Source organism: Loxodonta africana, chromosome 3, assembly GCF_030014295.1.
Source record: "Loxodonta africana isolate mLoxAfr1 chromosome 3, mLoxAfr1.hap2, whole genome shotgun sequence".
Taxonomy (NCBI): Eukaryota; Metazoa; Chordata; class Mammalia; order Proboscidea; family Elephantidae; genus Loxodonta; species Loxodonta africana.
The window spans coordinates 131,655,154-131,678,885 of record NC_087344.1 but is presented as its reverse complement, the minus strand read 5'-3'; the positions used below and the strand labels follow the sequence as shown (position 1 = coordinate 131,678,885).

General features: G+C 35.9%; 1 protein-coding gene across 5 annotated transcripts in view; it reads right to left on the bottom strand.

Moving 5' to 3' along the window:
- Positions 1–1,072: 1,072 nt before the first annotated feature.
- Positions 1,073–23,732, bottom strand: part of HS2ST1 (heparan sulfate 2-O-sulfotransferase 1) — a 220,130-nt gene continuing 197,470 nt past the window's right edge. For 4 of the 5 annotated variants that reach the window (XM_010591138.3, XM_064282187.1, XM_064282189.1 and 1 more), the window contains 4 exons: positions 17,340–17,478; positions 7,053–7,150; positions 5,191–5,348; positions 1,073–4,340 (listed from right to left, as the gene is read on the bottom strand). In XM_010591138.3, the coding sequence (XP_010589440.1) occupies positions 4,111–4,340; positions 5,191–5,348; positions 7,053–7,150; positions 17,340–17,478 (625 nt within the window). In that variant the 3' untranslated portion in view covers positions 1,073–4,110. The remainder of the gene's footprint in view (positions 4,341–5,190; positions 5,349–7,052; positions 7,151–17,339; positions 17,479–23,732) is intronic. The other variant, XM_003411200.4, reaches the window with a different exon arrangement.

The window sequence follows — 23,732 nt, the reverse complement described above, 5'->3', positions numbered from 1 at the left end:
TTAGTTGGCATCGGACATCAACTTTGCACAGGACAAATGGATACAAAAAATTTATCAGCAATTGCCCTAACTCTCAAAGTAAGTAGCACTAATTTATAAAGAAACAAACTTTCAAATCAAAGCAGAAGCACTTGGGCCTCTTAAAGGGGCAGACTTCACAAAAAGTTACATGGGATGCGTTTACAGGGATTCTAGGATCACAAAGGTGTGTTTGAGAATGATCAATGGGAAAACCCAGCTAGATGACTTACACAGATGTTCTCTATGTAGAACCTGAATATAAACTAAAATACCAGCTATGCATTTGGGAACCAGTCTTGTCTTAAACTCTCCAGTGTTTTTAAAATTTTCGTTTTATTAAAAAAAGAGAGAACCATTGTCTACAAACTATCTTCTTTCTACCTATGCAAATACAATGAGCAAATCATCTCCAATATCAAAATACTGTTTGTAAACCACTGATGGCACTAACAATTTTAGGAATTTCCAGTAGAACATCTATTGAGAAAGAGCAGCGGTAGATTTCAAATTATAGGCATTAACTGAATTTTAAGAATAGAAAATAAAATTTTATGAAGTCTATTTTTTTATAAGCTAAAGTTCTCTGATTTTCAATACTTTAAATCCAATCATCAGGAATTCAGGAGCACCCAATACATTCAAAGTTGCACAAATGCATATGGATGACAGAAAAGTAATCCCCATGCAATATTTTAAGTGTTGCTATCAGATATATTTAAGTAAGAGTTTACAGATTAAAACTGGGTAAAATCAAAATATATCCTCCCCATTACATTTTAAAAGTCAAAATAACTTATCAACCATTGCCAGCAATTAGAAAACAGGAGTTGATACAAGTTGAACAAAACGATACTTTTTCCTCTTTTAGGAAACAAACATATATAGATATATATATATATTCACACACACACACATACACATGTAACATCTTTTAAAATTCAGAGTGGTTAATTTACTTTTGTATTATAAAAAAAAATATCTCCCTATGATCAAAATACTGAAAAAGCACAAAGGTTGAAAAAAGAATACCACATTTGCCACTTTAAAAAAATACATTATCGTTTCAGTGGTTTTATTTAATTGATTATAAAGCTAGGCATTTTAAGGACTATGAACTTGTCAGATTCCTAGGACTGTAATGGACCTGATGGAATTAAATCCACCCTTTCTCAGCCTCCAGGAAGGACACTCTAACCCACCCTAAAAAATGACAGAATAAATGCCCCTATACTGAACTCTTAAACTGGGGGAAAAAAAAAAAAAAAACCTGCCCACCTGGAAGCAATCTAAGTCGTAAAAGTTTATGATCTGTGAGAGAGACCACATGAATCAGAAAGCTATTCTTTGGATATGTTAGCTTTTCAAAGTATATAAACTCATTCTAGGCCACTAGAGTACAGATTCAAAAATGATTTCTCCATAAATAAGGATTTCTCTAGTGCAGGGGTTAGTAAACTACAGCCCATGGGCCATATCTGACATGTCATCTGTTTTTCTAAATAAAGTTTTATTGGAACACAGCCATGTCCATCCGTTTAGGTATTGTCTATGGTTACTTCTGCACTACAATGGCAGAGCTGAATAACTGTGAGAGAGACCATATGGCCCACAAAGCCTAAAATATTTACTCTGGCCCTTTACAGAAAAAGCACTGACCTCTGGTCTAGTGCACTAAGTACTACCTTAGTTACCTAAAAGAGTTAATGCACCTCTAGAAGATGTTAGCTTGTACTCCGAGAATAACCTACACACTGGGGTTCGCTAGCAGGTAAATATCAAACACTCCCACCTTTTGGGCAAGGAAATCATTTGTATGTATTTTCAACAAACACCTGCAAAAGTTAACGAATGTATTGAGAAAGGGAGGAGACAGAAATGGAAGGAAGAAGGGAGGGATGGAAGGAGGAAGGGAAGAAGGGAGGGAGGGAGGGGGAGAGAGAAAGAGAAAAGAAAAAGCCAAATAAGAAAAATACGCTTGGCTATGTTCTCTTAGTATTTTCATATTATTGGAGGAAAAGGGTGCTAAAATGATTATTTTTTGTCAACATACTTAAGTTTTCTTCAAATTTTAAATGTTTTCTGATAAGCAGTGCTTCCCTCTCCCCAACCCCACAGTTAATAACCTTTAAGGCAACTTGCCTATAATGTTTACATAGTTTGGTTAGGTCTTACTGAGGAATATTTATTAAACTAAGCATATTAAAGATTATTCTTTTAGAAAATACGTTTCTAAATTCTTTATCTCTGTTATTCCAAGAAGGGGAAGAAGATTAAGAATGCATAGGGAAATTAAACTCTGTAAAACATACCTTAGAAACCATAGGTATAAAATAGTTACCATTTCTGAATGGTAACGTAAAATAAAATCAGAAAAATCCTTCAAATTTTATGAGCACAGATTCCCCTGCCCCTAGTCAACTAATCAAGTCTATTTCAAACAGAGAACCCTCTGAACTCAAGCAGCTGCTCATGACGCTTTAAGAGTTCACAGGTGTTTTGTATTTCAGTAGCTGCAGGAACACAGAAGAAAAAACACTGAGAAGATATTTATCAAACATGAATTTATACCAAGATTAACTTTTTTTCAACCAGCTTATATAAGTGGACTTTACCCTTTCTTGTGCTAAAAAAATGAACGGTATGAAACTGTATGTTAAGGATGTTTCTATAATAATACCTTACATTTATATATAGCGCTTTACAGTTTTCAAAGTGCTTTCACATGCCATCTCATTTAATCCTCACAACACCCCTGTGAGGTAGGTACAGCAGGTATTATTATCCTCATTTCAAGATGAGGAAACTGAGGTTAAGTGACTTGCCCAAGGCCACACAGCTGATAAGTGGCAGAGCCAGAACCAAAAATCGAGTTTTCTGGCTCCTTGTTCAGTACTCTTTTCACTATAACTACTGCCTCCAATTATGAATAATGTACTGTGTATCAAAATTGAAAGGTTATTAAAGTTAATTTCGGTGATGTCTAACAGTAAAGTTAAATGAGAAAAAGAATAGTAGGTCTGACGGTTTTACTTGATGTAATAAAACTGGTGCAAGACCACTTCTGTCTAATTACTTGTAACCTTTTGGTCCAAATACATAAAATTTGCAATATATACAGCATTCTCCTTTTTTGTAAATGCAATGCTTTAAAACACATTATAAAGCACCTTAGTAAAAATAGCCTACAGGTAAAAGTACAGAAGATGTAGGAAAACCCTACCCATACCACAGCTCACTAATGGAGTCATAATATGGAGTCACCGGCATTTCGGTTTATAGTTATTACAAATAATCCATGGAGAAACAAGTACTAAAACTACTTTTTTGATATCAATGTGTGGAAGTCTTTAACTAAAACTTCAGACAATGTCAACATTCTTTGAAGTGTCTTCCCAATCTTTGATATTGGGAAGACAGGAATGAGAAATACTGCTTTGACTGTCTTTTTACAGTATTAGTAATGGTTTAAACTAGTTTTTAACACTAATGATCAATAATAAAAAAAAAATTAAAACAACCTACATAAATATGGGCAAACCCAACTACAACAGAAACATTTCTTAGCAAACAGGATTTGAACATTCCAATGAATTTCATGGGACATGATTCACAAAAATACAGCACATACTACCAACCAGTCATTAACACTATTCAGTAGAGGTGTGTAACCCAAACCTCCAGGTGAAGGTGGAAGTAGCAAATGGATTAATCTTCCTTTATGGTTTAATTGAAAAAATGCTTTATCAAAAACTGAATATCAGAAACTTTTCTGAAATTGTATGTAGCCTTTTGGTTAGACCTGCTATATGTTTATATTTTAGGTGAAGTGTAAGTTTTTTTCCAAGTGGGAGGTTATAACACCCACCAAAATTTAACAAGAATAAACAAATGAAAACCCCTGAAACTTAAACTTCCTAAAACACTGACATATCAGCCAGTATGCATTTTCTTGACATCACTGTCTTTCCTAACTCGGGTCAATACAAATTGTCTTACACATCTAAAAGAAATCCTGGATACGAAGCTTAGAACTAAGGTGAAGATGGGGTCAAAGTTTTAGTTCAAGAATCTAATAGTCACACCTTGAACTTAGTTCGATTTAGGGTAAATCTTTTCATAGAAAAAATTCTGTGTGAGGATGTAGAGGTCTCCATCTTTTTCTCGAACAGCATGGGCTCTGATAAATTGAAACTGCTCTAATGCAAATTCATAGAACTCATTCTCCATTTTCCAAATGTCAGATTGCTGCAGTTTTGCAATGGTTTGTTTAGTGGGGAGTTTCTTCTCTGTAGTTTTCCTAAGATGAGATTTCTTTCCTACTTACAAAGGAAAAAAAAAACAGAAAAGGTAATTAATTCTTGGAGCACACCAAACAAAAGTTCAATACCTCTTTACTTGAACAGGTGGTTTAAGTTAATGTGACACACTGAAGGACAGGTAGCATAACTTGTCTTGCAGTAATACACTATAATTCAGGCAAAAATGGAGCTCTACAACTTAATTTATTCCTTTATAATGTAAATCCTTAACCTGTTAAAGACTTACTGAGATGTCAGATGGTAAAGGCAGGGATCACCACTCAGTAAAGTATAGGCTGGCACCTCACACACTGTATTCTCAAGTACTTGGTGTTCTAATACCAGTTTATTATTTTTTTTTAATATGATAAAATACATACTGTCAAATTTAATTCTAATATCTCATAATCTACATTCTCTATAATTTTATTTTGGAAGCTAGGGCATAGAAAGGAGCTCCTACTACTGTGGCTTACTAAAGAATTGCAAAAAAATCAGAATTCGATTGGACCGGCACGGTCACTTTCGGATATGTAATAACTGTCGCTGTTGCTGAAGCGTACTTTCAGAGGTGCTATAACAGATCTAGCATATTCTGCAGCCTGTATCTTTCTACTATTTCTATAATACCTCCTAATTCTCACCTAGTACATGTCTGTTCACTCAACAAACATTAAATGAACACATTCTGTATACCACGCACTGTTTTGTGTTGAAAATGGTGAGCACAAACAGGCAATGTGCCTGCCTTTCTGGAGCTATTTCTTATCTTATCCTGAAGAAACCTCAATTCACACATATTTTTCAAGTTGTAAACAACAAGAAGAAAAAGCTAAGAAAAGCTTTAAAAAGAAACCCATCGTCCATATACCTGTACGATAGAGTTCTGTAGCACCCCTGAAGAAGCGGGGCAAAGCTGCCTCCAATAACATGATAAAGTCTTCAAGCTCTTCAGTAACTCCCACCAGAAAGTATTCGTTAATTAGGTTGTACTTGGCTTGTTCCATTGCCCACCTGCTTCCCACGTTCCTAAAACCAAAGAAGTGGAATTAAAACCTGGCTGGGAAATCTGCTACGTGTTTCTGATGCCTCTGACGCCGTGTATCATGGAGAAAACAGAGAAGCATATGCACATCCAGACTCTTAATGCCTTGGTATTAACGTCATTTGCCGGGCACAGCTGTGTTTCACTTCCTTTGTCACTATGTCCAGTTCCTGCTTCCCTCTGCAGTGTTAAATAGCACTCTTCCCTAATATACACACAGTTGACTTTAAAAATTGTGAGCCAATGGCTTTTAATAGAGGTTTGGCCCCAGATAAACCATACTTCTGGGTTCTTTTTAGCACCAACATTCTCTAATCCTAATTCTACCTTTAAGTAGCAGAGTGATCTTGAGCTAGTGACTTAATCTCTCTAATTTTCAGTTTTCTTAACTTAAAAAAAAAAAGGGTTGGGGTGAACTAGTTGATTGCTAAGGTCCCTCCCTCCCAGCTCTATGAGTCTATGAAATACTCTAAAGAAGTTCAATTAAAATCTCCTCAATAATGCCCAGTAAAGCAGTAACTATTATTCTCAGGCAGGGGCTGGCAAACTTTTTCTGTGAAGGGCCAGAGAGTTTATATTTTAGGCTTTGCTTTGCAGGCCTCACGGTCTCGGCCACAAATTACTCAACTCTGCTGTTGTTACATGAAAAAGGCCAGAGATGACAATAAGTAAAAAAAAAAAAAAAAAAGATGTGGCTGTGTCCCAATAAGACTTTATTTATAAAAACAAGTGATGGGCCAGAGTTTGGTTCCTGGGTTACAGCTTGAAAATCCCTGTTTCAAGGAAATCGTTAAAAATTGAGAAGACATTCTGTCTATGCTTCCAATTCTTCTCATGCTATTATGATGCTTTGATATAATCTATTCAGTAAGGCCTTAAGATTCACAGTGATTCAATAATAGATCTCAAATAATAAATAGAAGAGAAGGCATTCCTTGCATTTTTGGTTATGGTTTTAAGGAAAATACGAACTTTGAATGTGTTCCTTTTTTTTTTTTTAACCTTTCTTTCCTATTAAGATGACTGAATAGAACAAATGAATATGTACCATGGTATTCAAAAACTAAACACTCAGCATATTCTGAGGAAATAAATTTTTTATTAAAGATAAAATATCTTTAATTTCTACCTCACATGTATTAGCAAACTAAACTAAAACCATAACCTTGCCTTCTCTCAAAGTCAAATACAGTTTAATAGTAAAACCAGGTAAATAATTTACCCACTAAGCCTTTTCTTAATCTAATATGAATGGCTAAAAGAGTAAGCTTAGGAGAAAATGAAGTTTACGAAATGGCCCCTGACCTCTAATTATAGAGCCCTGCTCCAATACGGCAAAACATCTAATTCCAAAAACAAAAAAATTCCAAATCCAGCATCTGAGAAAACACTGCAAGGGTATTACATATGAGGAATCTTTTTTTTTTTTTTTAAACACATTTAAAGGTAACCACAAAACCAGATATTAATTAATTACATGTTGTTTTTAGTTTGGTCTTTCACTGATTTCCTTATACTGCACGACCAGGCATCGTTTCGTTCTGTTATACATAAGGTTGCCATGCGTCAGAGTCGACTCGATGGCAACTAACAACAAGAACCCTTGACTAACACAGTCGTTATTTGTTAAATAGAGATTATAGAGATAATAAGCAGATTATCAATTTAAGCTAACTTCATCTCCCTACCAGCATTCCGAGCTGTGGCCACAGAAGAATGGAATTTGAAGCCAGAGCTTCTCTGGAGCACAATCTGAGCCACCCTCAGCTACACATTCATCAAAGGTCTGGAAGAAAGACAAAGCAACACAGGTAAGCCATAAATCCAAGTCTTACCTGTTAAACATCTTAATGTGGTAAGTTATTAAATAAATGGGGAGTGGGTGGAACGAGATAGTAAATTGAAAGAGATAGGCGGGTTAAGACAACTCGCTCGAGATACTGAGGAATCTTAAACACGGATTTTTCTCACAACTTTGCTTTCTAAAAATTCTTTTACTATATGAAGGGAAATACACTAGATAATAATTTGTCTTTGGAAATAAGTACTGGCTTATGTTGAATTTGTGTCTCTATATTTTCTATCCTCTTACCATAGGAAATTAAATAAAAAATAAAGCTACATATAGACATTCTTTGTGAATTATTTGAAAAGAATACAAAGCAGGACTTTTCTCCTTCTCTAGTTAAAGCAAACAAAAAAATCATTGTAGAAAGCAAAAGCGACCTTAGATACTTATGACTTGCATGTCCTCCTCTCCAAATGCATCTGAATGAACAAATTAGAAGGAAAAGAGATGCAACAGCTTATAGACCTGTCAAATTAATCAAGTTCACTTTATTGAATACTTACGGTCCCAGGCATCTTAACAGCAGGTAATACCTATTTGGGAAACCCTGGTTGCGTGCAGGTTAAGTGCTACAGCTGCTAACCAAAAGCTCGGCAGTTTAAATCCACCAGGCCAACCCTGGTTGCGTGCAGGTTAAGTGCTACAGCTGCTAACCAAAAGCTCGGCAGTTTAAATCCACCAGGCCCTCCTTGGAAACTCTATGGGGCAGTTCTGTTCTGTCCTATAGGGTTACTATGAGTCGAAATCGACTCAATGGCAAAGCACTTGGGGTTTTTTTGGGGTTAATATTTATTTGAGATGATATAACAGGGATACCAGAGAACAAACCTCAGAGCTTCAGTTGGTGCAGCGAGACATCTACAAATACCACCTGTTTTGTGTAAAGAGGTAGTATGAAAAAGTAAAAAGAGCGCTAGTTCCAAGTCAAGGCACCTGAGGTTCTAGAACCAGGTTTGACTCTATTTTAAATAAGTCTTTAAGGCCTCCAGGCCTCACCTTTCAAATCTATAAAACTATATCAACTCAGAAGGTTCTTTCTGAAAAATCTATGAGAATGGTGCCAAAAAATCCTTAGATCTGGCCATGGGTGGAACTATACTAGAATGATTCTCTTAATTACGGTAACATTAAGAAAAAAACACAAAACCCGTTGCCGTCGAGTCAATTCTGACTCATAGCGACCCTATAGGACAGAGTAGAGCCGCCCCATAGAGTTTCCAAGGAGCGCCTGGGTAACATTAAGAGGCAAGAGTAAACTGCAATCCACAAATTAATCGCCCATTTCTCTTACAGATGACCATCACTGTCATTTAGTGAAAAGATTCATGACTTGGGTTTTAATCCTGAACCTAGAAAACTTTTTTCTGTTAGTTTAAGTAAAAAATGAAGACATAATAGAACTAGAGATGTGAAAGAATCTACCACATAGTAGGCATTCAACAAATGGATGTGTCCGTACCTCTCCCCTCAACAGTCAAATACAATGTTTTGTGTGTTCTTGTTCTTTTGATATCCACAGCATCTGGCCCCACTGACCACTTTCTCCTTTCTGAAAATCTCTTGGTCTTCCTGCCACTAAAACTTTTCTATGTCTTTGAACACTCCCTCTTGTGGCCTCTTTTGTTGATTCTCTGTACCTTTCTGAATGTACTATCATTATCTTCTTTGATGGCACATACATTTTGGTCCTTCCGCCAAGTATGGAAACTCATCTCAGCTGTTTTCTCTTTGCTCACTAGCTTCTTTAGCCCACTCATTCACACTTCCTTGGCTTCTTTTATAATTTGTAGGTAAAGGACGTCCAAATCTGTATCCCTAGATCTATCATTTATCTATATTCTAGTTGTATTTTCACTTGAATGTCCAGTGTTACCTCATATTCAGTATTTCTGCCAATGGGATTATCTTGCTCCTTTTAACTAGACTCAATCTCAGAACATTTGTTAATTGTTCCCTTCCCTCACCTCACATCTTTGAGGTAATGTCTTTCCTTAGTAATGCCTTTTCAATCCATCTTTTCCTTTTCAATCTTACTTCCATCAGTATCTCACCATGTCATGTCTAGAATTTTACAATAGTTTCCTAATTGGGCTCCCTTTCCTTCTTTCCTTTCAATCGCTAGGTACAGTTACTAGATTAGTCTAAACAGCCACTTATAACACCCCCTACTCAGAAATTTTCAATGACTTCCTTAAAAAAATTCCAAACTATCCTGGCTTTCAGAAATGCTTCACAGTCCGACTTCAATATGCAAGTCTTGCCTATTCCCTATGTGTAATTTATATCCTTAACAGATTAATCTATTCTGTGGTTTCTTAAACATGCCATGTGTATCCTCAAATCTGCATACCTTTGCTGACTACATTTTCCTCCTCTGAAACTGCCTTCCTTCTGCCAGTCTAGTTACACGAAGAACATCCCTCCAATGACTACTCTGGCCTAAAGTCACCCTCATCTTCTTTGAACTCATATAAATTAGATATATACTGCCTTGTAAACAGTCAGCTCTTAAGAGTCTGGGTATGTGTACCTATGTATATATCATCTGCGTAACTTGCTTCATGTACTTTTTAAGAAATGTGTTATGTTCTGCCTTCCCAACTACAGTGAAAACTTCTCGAAGGAAGGGATCATGCACTATGCATTTGTGTCCTCCATAGCACACAGTGTAGTGCTATACAAACTGTCGGCATAGTTTGAAAGTGGCTACTGGAAAGCCTGAACTTTTGGGATTTACATGCACAGTAAAGGCATAGTTCTAATGGAGATGAAGACAGAGGCTGTCTTCAAGAAGCACCTTGGCAGTCCCTTAGAGTTCTCCCAAATCCCCTCAGGTTACATACCTCAAAAAAAAAAAAAAAATGCCATCAAGTCAATTCTGAGTCATAGCGACCCTAGAGGACAAAGCAGACCTGCCCCACAGGGTTTCCAAGGAGTGGCTGGTAGATTTGAACTGATGACTTTTTCGTTAGCAGCCTAGCTTTTGACCACTTCGCCACCAGGGCTCCGTATATATATTTTTAAAAAGTGAAAACACCTCAGCTTACACTTAAGACTCAGTAAACCCTATTTCAACTGCCATTACATTATTTCTGAATTTTACTGGATGGTCTGACTTAGATTTGCTGGTCTATGTCACTTTCCAAAAAGTGGTTTATAATCATTTATGCCAAACAGTATCTAAATCATTAAAAAAAAAAACAAAAAACAACTGTGTATCTCTCTCTCCCATGTCCCAATTTCCATGAAATCTTTGGCTCACTGAATTGAGTGATGATAGATTGGCAGGCTTCTGATTCTCTGTCTCTCCAATTTCAAACAGGCTGTAGTTCACACTATGCTGCCTCTGAAGCTCAGAAGAGGTGCTCTGCCTCTTATACCTCTATCTGATTAGAGTATCAGATAGAAAGGAATAAATTACTAAGGTGAAGGTGGGTGAACTCACAATGTCTCCCACAATTTAGTGTGTGTATGTGTGCATGCAAGTGAGCATGATTTAAGACATTAAGAAGGTTTCACTTAAATGTAGGAAATTAGGATATTAAAAGAGGCTGCAGTATTAAAAGTTTCCATAGAGCTACAATGTAGGCAACTTTGAAGATTTAAATGCCTACTGTTGGAATTAAAAGTAATATATGAATAAGCATGCAGGGTGGCAATTTTAACAGAAATTCCCTAGTTAGCCAACTCCTAATTCCTTTATTCTTGAAATATTTTAGTACTTCAAGCAAAGACCACCTACAGATAATCCTCAAACATATTTTTGGCCAGTAGTTTTAAATCTAACCTGCTTTGGCAGGCTAAGGAAGAGTTACCTATAAATCCATTCTTTCCTTCTTCCACAGTAAGAGTTTTAGCCTCCCGAGCATTTTGGTATGGTCATGTGACTAAGTTCTTGTCAGTGCATTGAGAGTAGAAGCAATGTAAGCAACTTCTGGGTCACTTGCTTAAAAGGAAATTGCTTGCCCTCCAAGTCTCTCATTCCCACAGACTGGAAGGCAGATGTAATAGTGGCCCATTAGCCTTCTGCCAAACGTTATTGTCACATTTCAGGAATAGGGTTTTCTATGAACAAATATTTTTCTCTTACAAACTTCAAGACCTTAAAATTAAAAGCAAAAACAAAAAATAAATGAAAATAAATAAAAAATATTCCAGACTCTTTTCTACCAGATAAACAAAAAGTTGTTAAAATTAAGAGGTATGTTCAGCTTTTCACTTAAAAACCGTCCATGCTTAGAAAAAGCAATTATTTATGAACAGGTACAAATGATTTTAAAAAGCATGAAATATCAAAATATCCTTCAGACCATTTAGCTTTTTAGTTTAGATATTTAATTCTTAAAAGTTTTTTTAAAAATTAATACAATTTGATACTTGTACAGTGAAGATAATGAATTATACATATTTACATTCAAAGTTTCCTTTTCATCAAATGATCTTGCTTCACATGTTATACAGAGAGCTGACACTAAATGAGTGAGCTCACTGGATTTCCTGCTTAGATAAAAGCTTATCTCCATCTGTAGCTCCCTCCTTCCACCATCTTTGAAGCAGTATTTCCTCCTCCTATCTCTGAATATCATTCTCACAACCTACTCAGAGACTCTCTTCCATCAATTTTTTTCTCCAGTTTCTTGTATCTTCACCCTCTTTCTCTCTTCAGGTATATGAATATGCCCAAATGGCTGTCATCTTAAAGAAATATTCCCTGATGTTTTCTATTCCTTTCAAAGCCAAACTTCTATCTCAAGAGTAGTAGTCCTTCCTCTCAGTCTCAATTTCCTCATCTATCAGTTACTTCTCAACCCTTTGGATTCCACTTAAATTCCTTTCCTTGAAGTCACAAGTGATCTGCCCATTGACAAACCTAAAGGGCAGTTTTCCATCCTTATTTCATTAAACTCTTTTCCCATCCATTTCAAGGACTCCCCAGGTTTGCCTCTGGATTCTCTGACCTCAGTGTCCTTGGCATGTTCCTCTTTCTCTGCCTACTCTTTAAATGATGGCATTTCCCAGAGCTCCTTATTTGTATCTCTACGGTATATGTGAAAATAATAAAGGTATTTCCATTCTTGTTTTTATTTGCTTTTACATTTTCAGGGATCATCATGTAGACTTGTATTGCTTATTCTCTGATGATGATTCAAGATAATTCAGGAAGTTTAAAAGAAAATAATGGTGAAAATTTATTTAATAAAAAGTAAATATTTAAGTTCCACATCTATACACAGAAGAATATTATGTTAAAAATATAAAGTGTGATTGGCAAGAGTAGCACAGGTACCAGCTCAACAATTTTTGGTGACTGACATGTTTGTTGATTTTTAATCTAAGAATTTTCTAAAACAATTCAGACTCAAATTGAGATAGAAATGTAAATTTTTCAAGACTCATTGACAAGTCTTATATTAAAAAAGGGCCACATTCTAATGTGCACCAGTGTCAGTCTCTGAGTCATGAAGAAAAGCATTTTAAAATGAGATTCTTACTTGAGAGTTGTACCAAGGCTACCAAAGTTCAGAGTAGGAAAAAAAAAAAAAAGTATTCTGGCAGAGTAGAAGCAGCAACTAAAAGTGAAAAATTACATCTACAAATTGTACTTGGGTCTAAATTGCCAACTTAGAATCTAAATGGCCTGGAAAATAGTATGTATTATAAACACTGTAATATTCAGAAATATAGTTTGAAAACCTTAAACAATGAAAATTTATCAAACTTTTAAACATGCCAACTGCAAAGCTATTTTATTATAATGCTTCACTGAGGTGCTTTTTATATACAAAATACTTTCTAAGCAAACAGTAACAAGTTCTCAAATGCCTTTGTGAGACAGAATAGTAAAACTCATGTTCCACAAGCAAACCGTGGTCAAGGGATTGTGGACTGCTGAGGGCTATGCAGGCAATATTTTGTAAGCCAATACTGGGATCAGATAGCACTACGCATGAATTTCTTCTAACCTCATTACTATTCTTCTTCAAATTAACACATATTTCTAAGTAGAATAGTCTAAATTCACTATAGGTCATATAGGTTTCTATAACTCTAGCTAATTTATAGTAAAAAATACAAAAAGCAAGCTGGTGTAGGGGCTGTGATCTCTGAAACTAGTAAGTACTTCTTAACACATAAAATAGATCAATGGATTTTAATGTAGCAGAGTATAACAAGTTCACTGATACGGCTTCAGATTCCACATTGCAACCAACCTTTAAGAAACTACCACCTGTCAAGTTTTAGTGTAGTATCAAAGAAGAATATCCACAATTATCTGAAAAGTCTACTCAAATCTTCCCGTTACCAATTACACATCTGTTTGAAGCTGGACTTTCTTCATATGCTTCCACCAAAAGAACATACTGTATGGGCTGAATGCAGAAGCAAATATAAAAATCCAATTGTCCACATTAAGCCATATATCAAAAAGGTTTGCAAATATGTAAAATTATGCCACTCTTTTTACTTACCTTTTTGTTTTAGAAAGTTATTTTGCATAAACTATATTACTTATATTAACAAAATGGGTCTGTTATTGCTGTTTTAAATAAATTAATATTTTTTAAATTTACCAGTAAATTTCTAAATTTACCAATATTAGTAAATATCAATAGATATAACCCACATAAACAAAAGCTCTTTGAGGTCCTCAACAGCTTTTAAGAGTGTAAAAGAGGTTCTGAGACTAAAAGTTTGAAAACTACTAATTTAATCTATATAGTTCTTCAGTGCTAGCCTGGATTACTTATCTCTCTTTTCCAGGTACTAGGCAGAGATTAAATTAAGTAAGACTCAGTTCTAGTATGTGAAAAGCAAAGTAATCTAAAATTTCTCAAATAAAACAAATCTTTCATTCCTTACAATATCAACTGAAGCTAGCAAAGGTGTACCTATACCGGAAATGTGTCAGACTATTGAAGTACTGCAGTTTATTGTCGTGAGTGCTGAACTGAATACTATCTAACATGCTTCAAATTATCACTGAGGTTCAAACAATACACAATTTCATGGAAATAAAGCTATCTAGATTTTTTTGAGAGTAAGTGTCATTGCAAGGTATTTCCAACATCATCATGGTCACCTTTTAATCCCCATTATCCTCAAATACCCAGCAATCTTCAGAAATGTTATGTGCCACGCAGTCTTACTAACTTTACAGATAAGACTGTAAAGAGTTTAATGCTTGCCAATTAAGGATATCAAAGAGTTATTTGCAACAAAGCAAGTGTTGCATCGTAAAACTTGTTAGGTCCCAGAACATTACCAACATTTGCATCACAAAAAACAAGCCAAATTATTAAAATGTGTGATCATTGATGTGTTTCCAAAACCAAAAAGGTCCATTCTATCACAAACAAAATAATTTTTCACTTTAATAAAACATCTTTAGATGGTCCTGTCCTCATCAGAGTTAAGGCAATGTAACAATATTTTGGTAATGTTACTAATACTACATGAGTATTCCAGGAGTATTATACATGCAACTTCAGAATATCTCTCACATAAAAATTGTTGAGTAGCATGTTGCACTCCCTCCCTCCTTCTTAAAGGGTTTAGAGGTTAAGATTATGGGCTGTGGAATTAAGAGCATCTAGGTTTAAATTCCAGATGTATAGCACAGGGTAGGGTCCATAACTTCAGTTTCCTTATCTGTAAAATGGGAACAATAACAGCAATTACCTCATAGAATTGTTCGGTGGGCTAACTGAAAAAAAAAATAAGTATAAAGCACTTAAAACAGTGCTTGGTACATGATAAACGCTCAATAGCTATAAGCTATCCTTGTTGTGGAGTCCTTGGGTAGAGCAAGCGGTTAAGCACTCTGCTGCTTACAGAGAGGTTGGTGGTTTACGTCCAACCAGAGGTGCCTCAGAAAAAAGGCTTGGTGATCTATTTCTGAAAAATCACCCATTGAAAACCCTGTGGAGCACAGTTCTACTCTGACACACATGGGGTCGCCATGAGTTGTAGCTGACTCAACGGCAAATGGTTATGATTGTTGCTGACAGAATTAATTATTAAGTATTATCATTATCTAATCCCCCACACTACACAGGATAGTAACCACAAAACCATGCTCATCAGGGCTGACTGTGACAACTGGTGGATGCAGGGACCTACATGACCACAAATCTGTTCTTGCCAACGTTAATATCCCTTTGGTTGAAGGGGGGAGCTAGATACTAACATTCACTGAGTAGGAGCTAGTGTAAATGATATGGCTGCAAAATAAAGGAAAAGAGAGTAGTAGAAAGAGTTGAAGTGAATTTAGAAATAAATATCAGTAAACTCTAAAGCACTAGGTCACAAAAGGGTATTTACCAATAGATTTTATAAAATTTTGGACAATCTTCATAAAAACATACATATACATATTTTTAGGAGATTAAATCTAATGCTAAGAGATAAGTGGAACAAAAAACAACAAACCGAACCACTAGCTATCGAGTTGATTCCAATTCATGGTGACCTCATGATAGGTAGAGGTTGGGGGAAAAAAAGGTTTGGTCAGTTATCTGTGTTTAGATCAGTACCTTCTGCCTAAAGCTTTGAAACAAAGGGAAGAAACAATAATTTCTAGAAAACACATAAAAGCAAAACAAAGCAAAAAACCATTGCCTCTTCCTGTAAGACAAAGGGGAACATATTAACTTAGAAGAAAAAAAAATTGCTGGATGTTGATTTGTACCATAATATACCAAATATCTAGCACCACGACTGTGTAATACTTTAGGTTAAAAAGATGCAGAATTTCATTCAATCACGTATTAAGCACGTACAGATGAATGAGCCACTGTGCTGAATATGGAGGAAACACAGATAAATGAGATATAGTCCCTGCTTCAGGAAATTCACAACTTTCAGGAAGAGACAGATGTAAACAGATAATTCAAATACCACAAAATAAATCTTAAAAAAATTGGAGATTTTAATGGAGTGCTTTGGGAGCCTTAAAAGGGAAATGACTAACTCCGCCTGGGGGTCTCAGAAGGGGCATTATGGAAGAGGTAGTATCTGAGCTGGATCTTAAAAGTGAACAAAGAGTTTTCCAGGGTAAAGGAAAGGCATTCTAAATATAGGTAACAACATGTGCAAAAAGTATGAAGCAATAATAAGTTCGGAAGACACTGACATTTCATGTGGCTGAAGCACTGGCACCTGAGGGACAATGAGGCAGGAAAGGTAGGTCTCTGATTATGTTGATTGTCTCCTAAGCCTCAGGCAATCCTATGATCAATGAGGTCCCAGTAAAGGTGTTCCACCAGAGAAGTGACAAATCAGTTTGGTTTCCTGGAAAACTAACTCTGGTGATACTCTGGAGGATGCACTACAATGGACGACAACCCAAATCTGAAACGATTAAGTAGGAACTTTGTTGGGCCATTACTCTCTTGCCTGAAGAATAGTTGCTTTACCAAAATGATGTCCATAAATTGATGATCACATATCAATATAAACTGACATCATTAAAACTAAGAGAACCAAAGTACACACACAAATGTATCATATTAATGAGTAATTATAATGGTCTGATAAAAAACTGTTAATGTGGCTACAATAAAGCAAATATTTAGCCCTGGAACAGAAGTAAAATATTTTTAGAAGATCACAAAAAAATGACGTATGCTCACACAGGGCATTTTTAGGACAGTGGAACTATTCTATAGTGAGCACATGACATTATACATTTGTCAAAACCCATAGGACAGTACAACACAAAGAGTGAGGCCTAATGTAAACTATAGTTAATGATAATGTACCAATACTGGCTCATCAACTCTAACCAACGTACTATATGAATGTAAGATGTTAATAGGAAATAGTGTACGGGGGGAGGAGGGATATATGGGAACTCTGTACTTTCTACATGATTTTTCTGTAAAGCTAAATGGCTCTAAAAAAAGGTAAGTCTATTTAAAAATGAATAAATAAGACAAAGTATGCTCCAAGACATCAACTATGTGAGTGGTTTCACTTTTGCTTCTTTATACCATTCTGTTCTTTTCAAGATTTCCACAATAAGCAAGTATAACAACACATTTATAGTCAATAACAAATAAAAAAGCTCATGTTCATTGCATTCCAAAAACAACTCTTCACAAAAATCTTAAAACTAAAATATTACCTTTTTATCTCCTTGTTTCCGTCTCCGTAATCCTGGTCTATAATCATCTCCAAATCGTAGAAAGTAATAGTAAGAAACTAGTCTCTCAATAGGATCCCTTATGACATTAATGTAAATTGGCTTCTTCTTCACACCAAATCTGAAAGAGAACAAAATTTTAAAAAAAGATAAAATCAACATTTTCATTGTGTTTAGGGGTGTCTTAAAACTAATCATAAAAGTTGAAGGTATTGACTCAATGTGGAAAGAATATGAATTTAAATAGAATAGAATATATGGAGATTAAGAAAATATTTTATGGATATTTGTATCACAATAAAGTAAACAAGAAATAAACTTAAAAATTACAGTTGAAGATAGGGAAAAGAGGAGAAAAATGAATGAAAATAATTTTAAACTTTACTGGCAAAAGTTACATAAACTATTTTAATTCTATACATTCCTTGGATTTCAAGTTCAAGTAGACAACTCTTCAAGTTAATATGTATCTATTATTAAGAATATTTATAATTTAATAATGAACTTATAAAAAAGTGCTTTATTATAGTCTATAATCATCTGGTGCTACAAAAAAGAGACACAAATACACATTAAATATGTCGCAATGATTTCTCAAGTTTCCAGTTCACCAAACTAGGTAAACATTATCAATGGATATTGCCTAAGATAACACAAATGTGACCATTTGATTTTGCCTTCTCTTGTTGCTCATTTTAAAGAAAAGACAGAAGTAAAAGATGTTAAATTCTTAGTATTATTTCTTAAGGAATGACAAAGAGTTGAAGGAACAAAGAAATCTTTCACTTCAGCAATCCTTGCAGACCCTAGAATTGTCCGACTGGCTCCCTGTTCAACATCCTCACTTCTCCCAGTCTTAAAACCGTTCAGTTATCTTGACTCTTCTAGTCTCTTCCTTTTGACCTAACTCCTATACCAATTCTCAGCTGATATTCCTAAAACACCATTCGTCTAAGAGCCTAAATTAACTACTGTTATGCTGGCAACAAGCCCAAACTCTTTTGCCTGGTTGTTAAAGCCTCATGCGTTAGGTATCACCTGATCAATCTAACTCTATTTTCAACTCTCCTCAAATAAGAAACCACCTGTTATAGTTAGGCCTGTCTCTTCTACCTCCTCCCATATATACTTATTCCTGTTTCTCCTTATATGCCTTTGCTCATTATCTTCCTTAACTAGAATGCCATTCTCATTTCTTTATTCTTTCTACTCATCCACTCTTTTGTAAAATACTTTTGGGGTACCCAATACTCTAGATACTAGGGATACAGCACTGAACAAAAAAGACTAAATATTTTGTCCTTATGGAGCTAACATTCTACTTGGGGGACACAGACAATTAAAAAAAAAAAAGGAAATATGTCAGGTCGTAAAAAGTGCTAAAGTGAAAAATAATGCAGTGAAAGGGAACAGGAAGTGCCAGCGGAGGTGGTGGAGAGTACAGTTCAAAACAGGAATTTTCAGGAAGGTGTTACTGGTACTATTTGATGAGGGAGGGAGCCATGCAGATACCTGAGAAGGTGATGAAGGCCCTGAATGGGCTAAGTGCCAGGCTTGTTTGAGGAATTGCTGGGAGACCAATCTGACTGCACCAGAGTCAGAGAGTGGGTAGTAGTGGAGGGAGTAGAGAGATGGGAGTGGGGTGGAGGGAGAGCAGAGCGGGCCTGGTAGATCATTAGAAGCTTTAATTTTTGCTTGCAGTCAGGAGGAAGGCCACTGCAGGGTTTAAGCAGAGGAGTCCTATGATACGGTTTATTTTAAAAGGCCACTGGCTACTGTTTTGGAATCGACTGTAGGGTGCCAATAACAAAATCTTGTGAAGTCTAGGAAGCCTTTCCTGATGACTCTGAAATACAGTACTTCCTGCTTTCGTATGATATGTCCTGGCAATTTCACTCGTAACTTGTCCTACTACCATTTCTCTTCTAGGTCGTTTTTCTTCAACAGCATTATAAGCTACTTGGAGGTAGGCACAATACCTTACATTTCTTTTATATATGTCACAGTGCCTAATGTACTTGATACCTATAAATACTTGACCACTGACTGGCAGTACTGTCTTTAGAAGATTAAAAAAAATATTAGCAATCTCTCTTAAAATGGGCATCACACTGAGAAATGATACATTTCAAACATAAGTTTTATGACTCTAAGTGAGTCAGAGACAGTGAAAGTTAGAGATAAAATAAACATGTGTCCACAGAAATCCTCAATTTAGTTAATAGCTTATAACTTAAATTTCCCTTCTTACTAAAATCTTTTTCAAAAGACTAAAAAGCATCTAGCTAAAATAACCTATTTGACTTTTTTTCTCCTTACTTCTGCCTATTACAGTAAGTGTCTTATATACAGAAGACAGTCTATAAATGTTTTTCGTTTTTGTATTGAATTCTTAAGTAAATGAGTAGTGAAGATAGTCTACAGAACAGAAAAAGCAAAGAGGCTGGATAACCTGCTGATTCTTTCAGCCTCTGAATTATTGAAAATTAATGGACAGGAAGTTCTTACCTAATAAACAGGTTGTATTTTGGCAGAATTCTTGGCTTTCCACGCAAGAGACCTGGGTTTGATTCCTGGCCAATGCGCCTCAAGGGCAGCCACCACCTGTCTGTCGTGGAGGCTTGCACATTGCTATGATGATGCACAGATTTCAGTGGAGCTTCCAAACGAAGGCTAGGAAGAAAAGCCTGGCAATCTACTTCTAGAAATCAGCCAGTGAAAACCCATGGATCACAACGGTCCAATCTCATTGTACACGGGGTCATCCTGAGTCAGAGGCCAACTCAAATCCACTACCAACGACAACATTCTGTAAGAACTATTTTTTGTAACAAAAAGGGGTCAGCTCTGTTGAGTTCCTCTTCTTACCATTAAGTAACTCTAAATAACTAAAAACTACAGATAATCCTTTTGTAAGATATTATTTACTATATTAAATTCATGAGTTGGTTGATCAGAACTTGGGATGTATTTTTTTTTCACTGAACGACCGATAAAAGCCTATAAAACCCAATGATATAGTAAAATGTTTTCACAAATTTTTTTTCTGAGAATAAAAATATGTATAGTTGAAGGAGAAATTGTTAATTCTCATACTTTTTTTAAAATTGTGCTTTAGATGGTTTACAGAGTAAATTAGTTTTTCATTAAACAATACACATATTGTTTTGTGACATTGTTTGCCAACCCCACAACATGTCAACACTCTCCCCTTTAGACCTTGGGTTCCCCATTATTGGTTCTCCTGTCCCCTCCTGCCTTCTTGTCCTTGCCCCTGGGTTGGTGCACCCATTTAGTCTCATTTTGTTTTATAGGCCTGTCTAATCTTTGGCTGAAGGATGAACCTCAGTAGTGACTTTATTACTGAGCTTAAAGGGTGTCCGGGGACCATACTCTTGGGGTTTCTCCAGTCTCTGTCAGACCAGTTAAGTGTGGTCTTTTTTTAATGAGTTATAATTTTGTTCTACAGTTATCTCCAGCTCTGTCCGGGACACTCTATTGTGATTCCTGTCAGAGCCATTGGTGGTGGTAGCTGGGCACCATCTAGCTGTGGTCCATTATTTAGTTTGGATTAATCTTTCCCTTATGTCTTTGGTTTTCTTCATTGTCCCTTGCTCCAAAAGGGGTGGGACCAGTGGAGTATCTTAGATGGTCCCTCACAAGCTTTTAAGATCCCAGACACTACTCACCAAAGTAGGATGTAGAACATTTTCTTTATAAACTATGTTATGCCAATTGAGTTAGATGTCCCGTGAGATTCACAATTTTTTAAAAGAGAAAAATATTAATGTTCCAAATATATAGCATTTTTTCACATTAGGTATTAGACTAGAAACCCCATGAAGGCAGGAACTGTTTCTCTTGTGTTCATGCCTTTATCACTAGGGAGTACTCAGCACGGAGCCTGATAGGTGATGAATATTAACAGTATTAGGTTGGAGAGACTGCTGTGAATTAGTCACTTACAAAAGTCTTTCTATGGGAGTGCGCTCAGCAGTGAGAAGAGAGCAGGAAGGCATCAGAAAAACAGTTGTTACCTAAACGGATGGAGCTGAGCGTCTTGTAATAGGGAGCTACAAGAACGGGAGAGCACAGGACAATAGGGCAATGACTCCATTCCTAAAACTGTGGGATTCCCTGAGAACCCCCTATTATCTCCATTATTAGTCACTGCCCTGCCTTGAGCCATCCCCTTGGGAATTACCTCCTCCCAGAAGAACATCTCCCACCAATTCCTCCTCTTCCCTCCTTTCCCCCAGTCTCTAACATGTGGAACAGACAGCAATTCTTGACGGCAGTGAAAAGAGGATACAACACTTGAGAAAACTCTTCTTGCTGTCAGGGACATGGCTGGCTGTGGTATGGCTTTGGGTGTCAATTATATGTATAAATTATTATGTTAAAGAGATGATGTGTGTGAAGTCATTCTGAAAATGGGTAAGAGCTATTATCTTCAAGTTAGGGAATCATTACATAGGTGTGAAGGGCTGGAGGCAAAGGATTACAACATACAAAGCAAGCATGATAAAACCGTATCTGGACCACTTGGCTTAGCTAGTCCCAAAACAAGCTATAGGTTTGTAGGTTTAATTCTTTTGCCAATCAGATAGTTTTGCACAGGTAAAAATAAGTACGGTGTGATTGCAGACTCTGTCTTTAGGCCTCGGCAGTCATCTGAACTGTTCTTGAGGCAAATTCAGGTAGAAGAGTGGAAAACCCATATTCGTTCCAGGAAAATATACTATTGACCTGTTAGAACATGACCTTCCTAGGAAGAGGAGAGCATATGTGGTAGGAATCTGCAATGTTATATGAGAATCAAAAGGGAAAAAAATATAATGAGGGTAGCAGGTTGGTGAGAAAGAATTTTAGGAATCTCATTCCTGCCATGTTAACATATGAAGTAAGGAACATAAATTAGGCTCATTACTTTAAAATTACACTCCATAGATAGTTTGGATAGATGAGTAAACATCGAGAATGGTTAAATTAAAGGTACCCAGATTGGAAAATAAGAAGTAAAATCATCCCTATTCATGGATGATATGATCCTATATATAGAAAATCCCTAAGAGTCCACAAAAAAACTTCTAGAGCTAACAGAGGAAATTAGCAAAGTTGCAGGGTACAAGATCAACAAATAAAAATCACTTGGGTTTCTATACAGCAATGAGAAATCTGAAAGGGAATTTAGGTAACAATTCCATTTACAATAGCAGCTAAGAGAATAAAATACCTAGGAATAATCTAACCAAGGACATGAAGGAGTTACACAATGAAAATTATAAAACGCTGCTGAAAGTGATTAAAGAAGACCTAAACAAATGGAAAGATGTTCCATGTTCATGGATCAGAAAATTTAATATTGTGAAGATATCAATACTACCCAAAGTGATCTACAGATTCAACACAATCCCGATAAAGCCTTCTTAACAGAAATAGAAAAACCAATCCTCAACATTATATGGACTAGCAAGAGGCCCCAAATAGCTAAAGAAATGTTGAAAGAGAAGAATAAAGTAAGAGGACTCACATTTCTGATTTTAAAACATACTATACAGCTACAAAAATCAAAACAGCCTAATAATGGTATAAAAAGAGACACCTAAATCAATGGAATAGAGTCCAGAAATAAACCTACATATCTATGGTTAACTGAGTTTTGATGAGGATGCTAAGTCTCTTCATTAAATGGTGCTGGGAAAATTGGATTTCCACATGCAGAAAAGTGAAACAGGGTCCATGCTTCACACCATACACAAAAACAAATTAGAAATGGATTAAGGACCTAAATGTACAAATTAAAATAATAAAATTCTTAGAAGAAAAAGCAGGGGCAATGCTGTCAGGCCTAGGTTTCAACAATCAATTATCTAATATAGTAACAAAAGCATAAAAACTTTTGTTCATCAAAAGACTACCAGAAAAAGTAAAAAGACAAGCTACTGACTAGGAAAGTACCCTCGGAAACCATATATCCAAAAAGAATCTATTAACAAAAACACATAACTTTGACATCTTAATAGCAAAATGACAAATAACCCAATCATAAAGTGGGCAAAGGAGCTGAATAGACCTTTCACCAAAGAGACCATTCAAAAGGCCACCAAACACAAGAAAACATGCTCAGCATCACTAGCCATCACAGAGATGCAAATCAAAACCATAATGAGATACCATTTCACTCCTACTAGGACGGCTGAGATAAAAAATAGTAATAATAATAATAACAAATGTTGGCAAACATGCAGGGAAGTTGGGACCCTTACCCATTGCTGGTGGGAACCCAAAATGTTACAGCCGTTGTGGAAAACAGTGTGGCGGTTCCTCAAGAAACTAAAAATAGAACTACCATAAACCCAAAACCAAATCCAT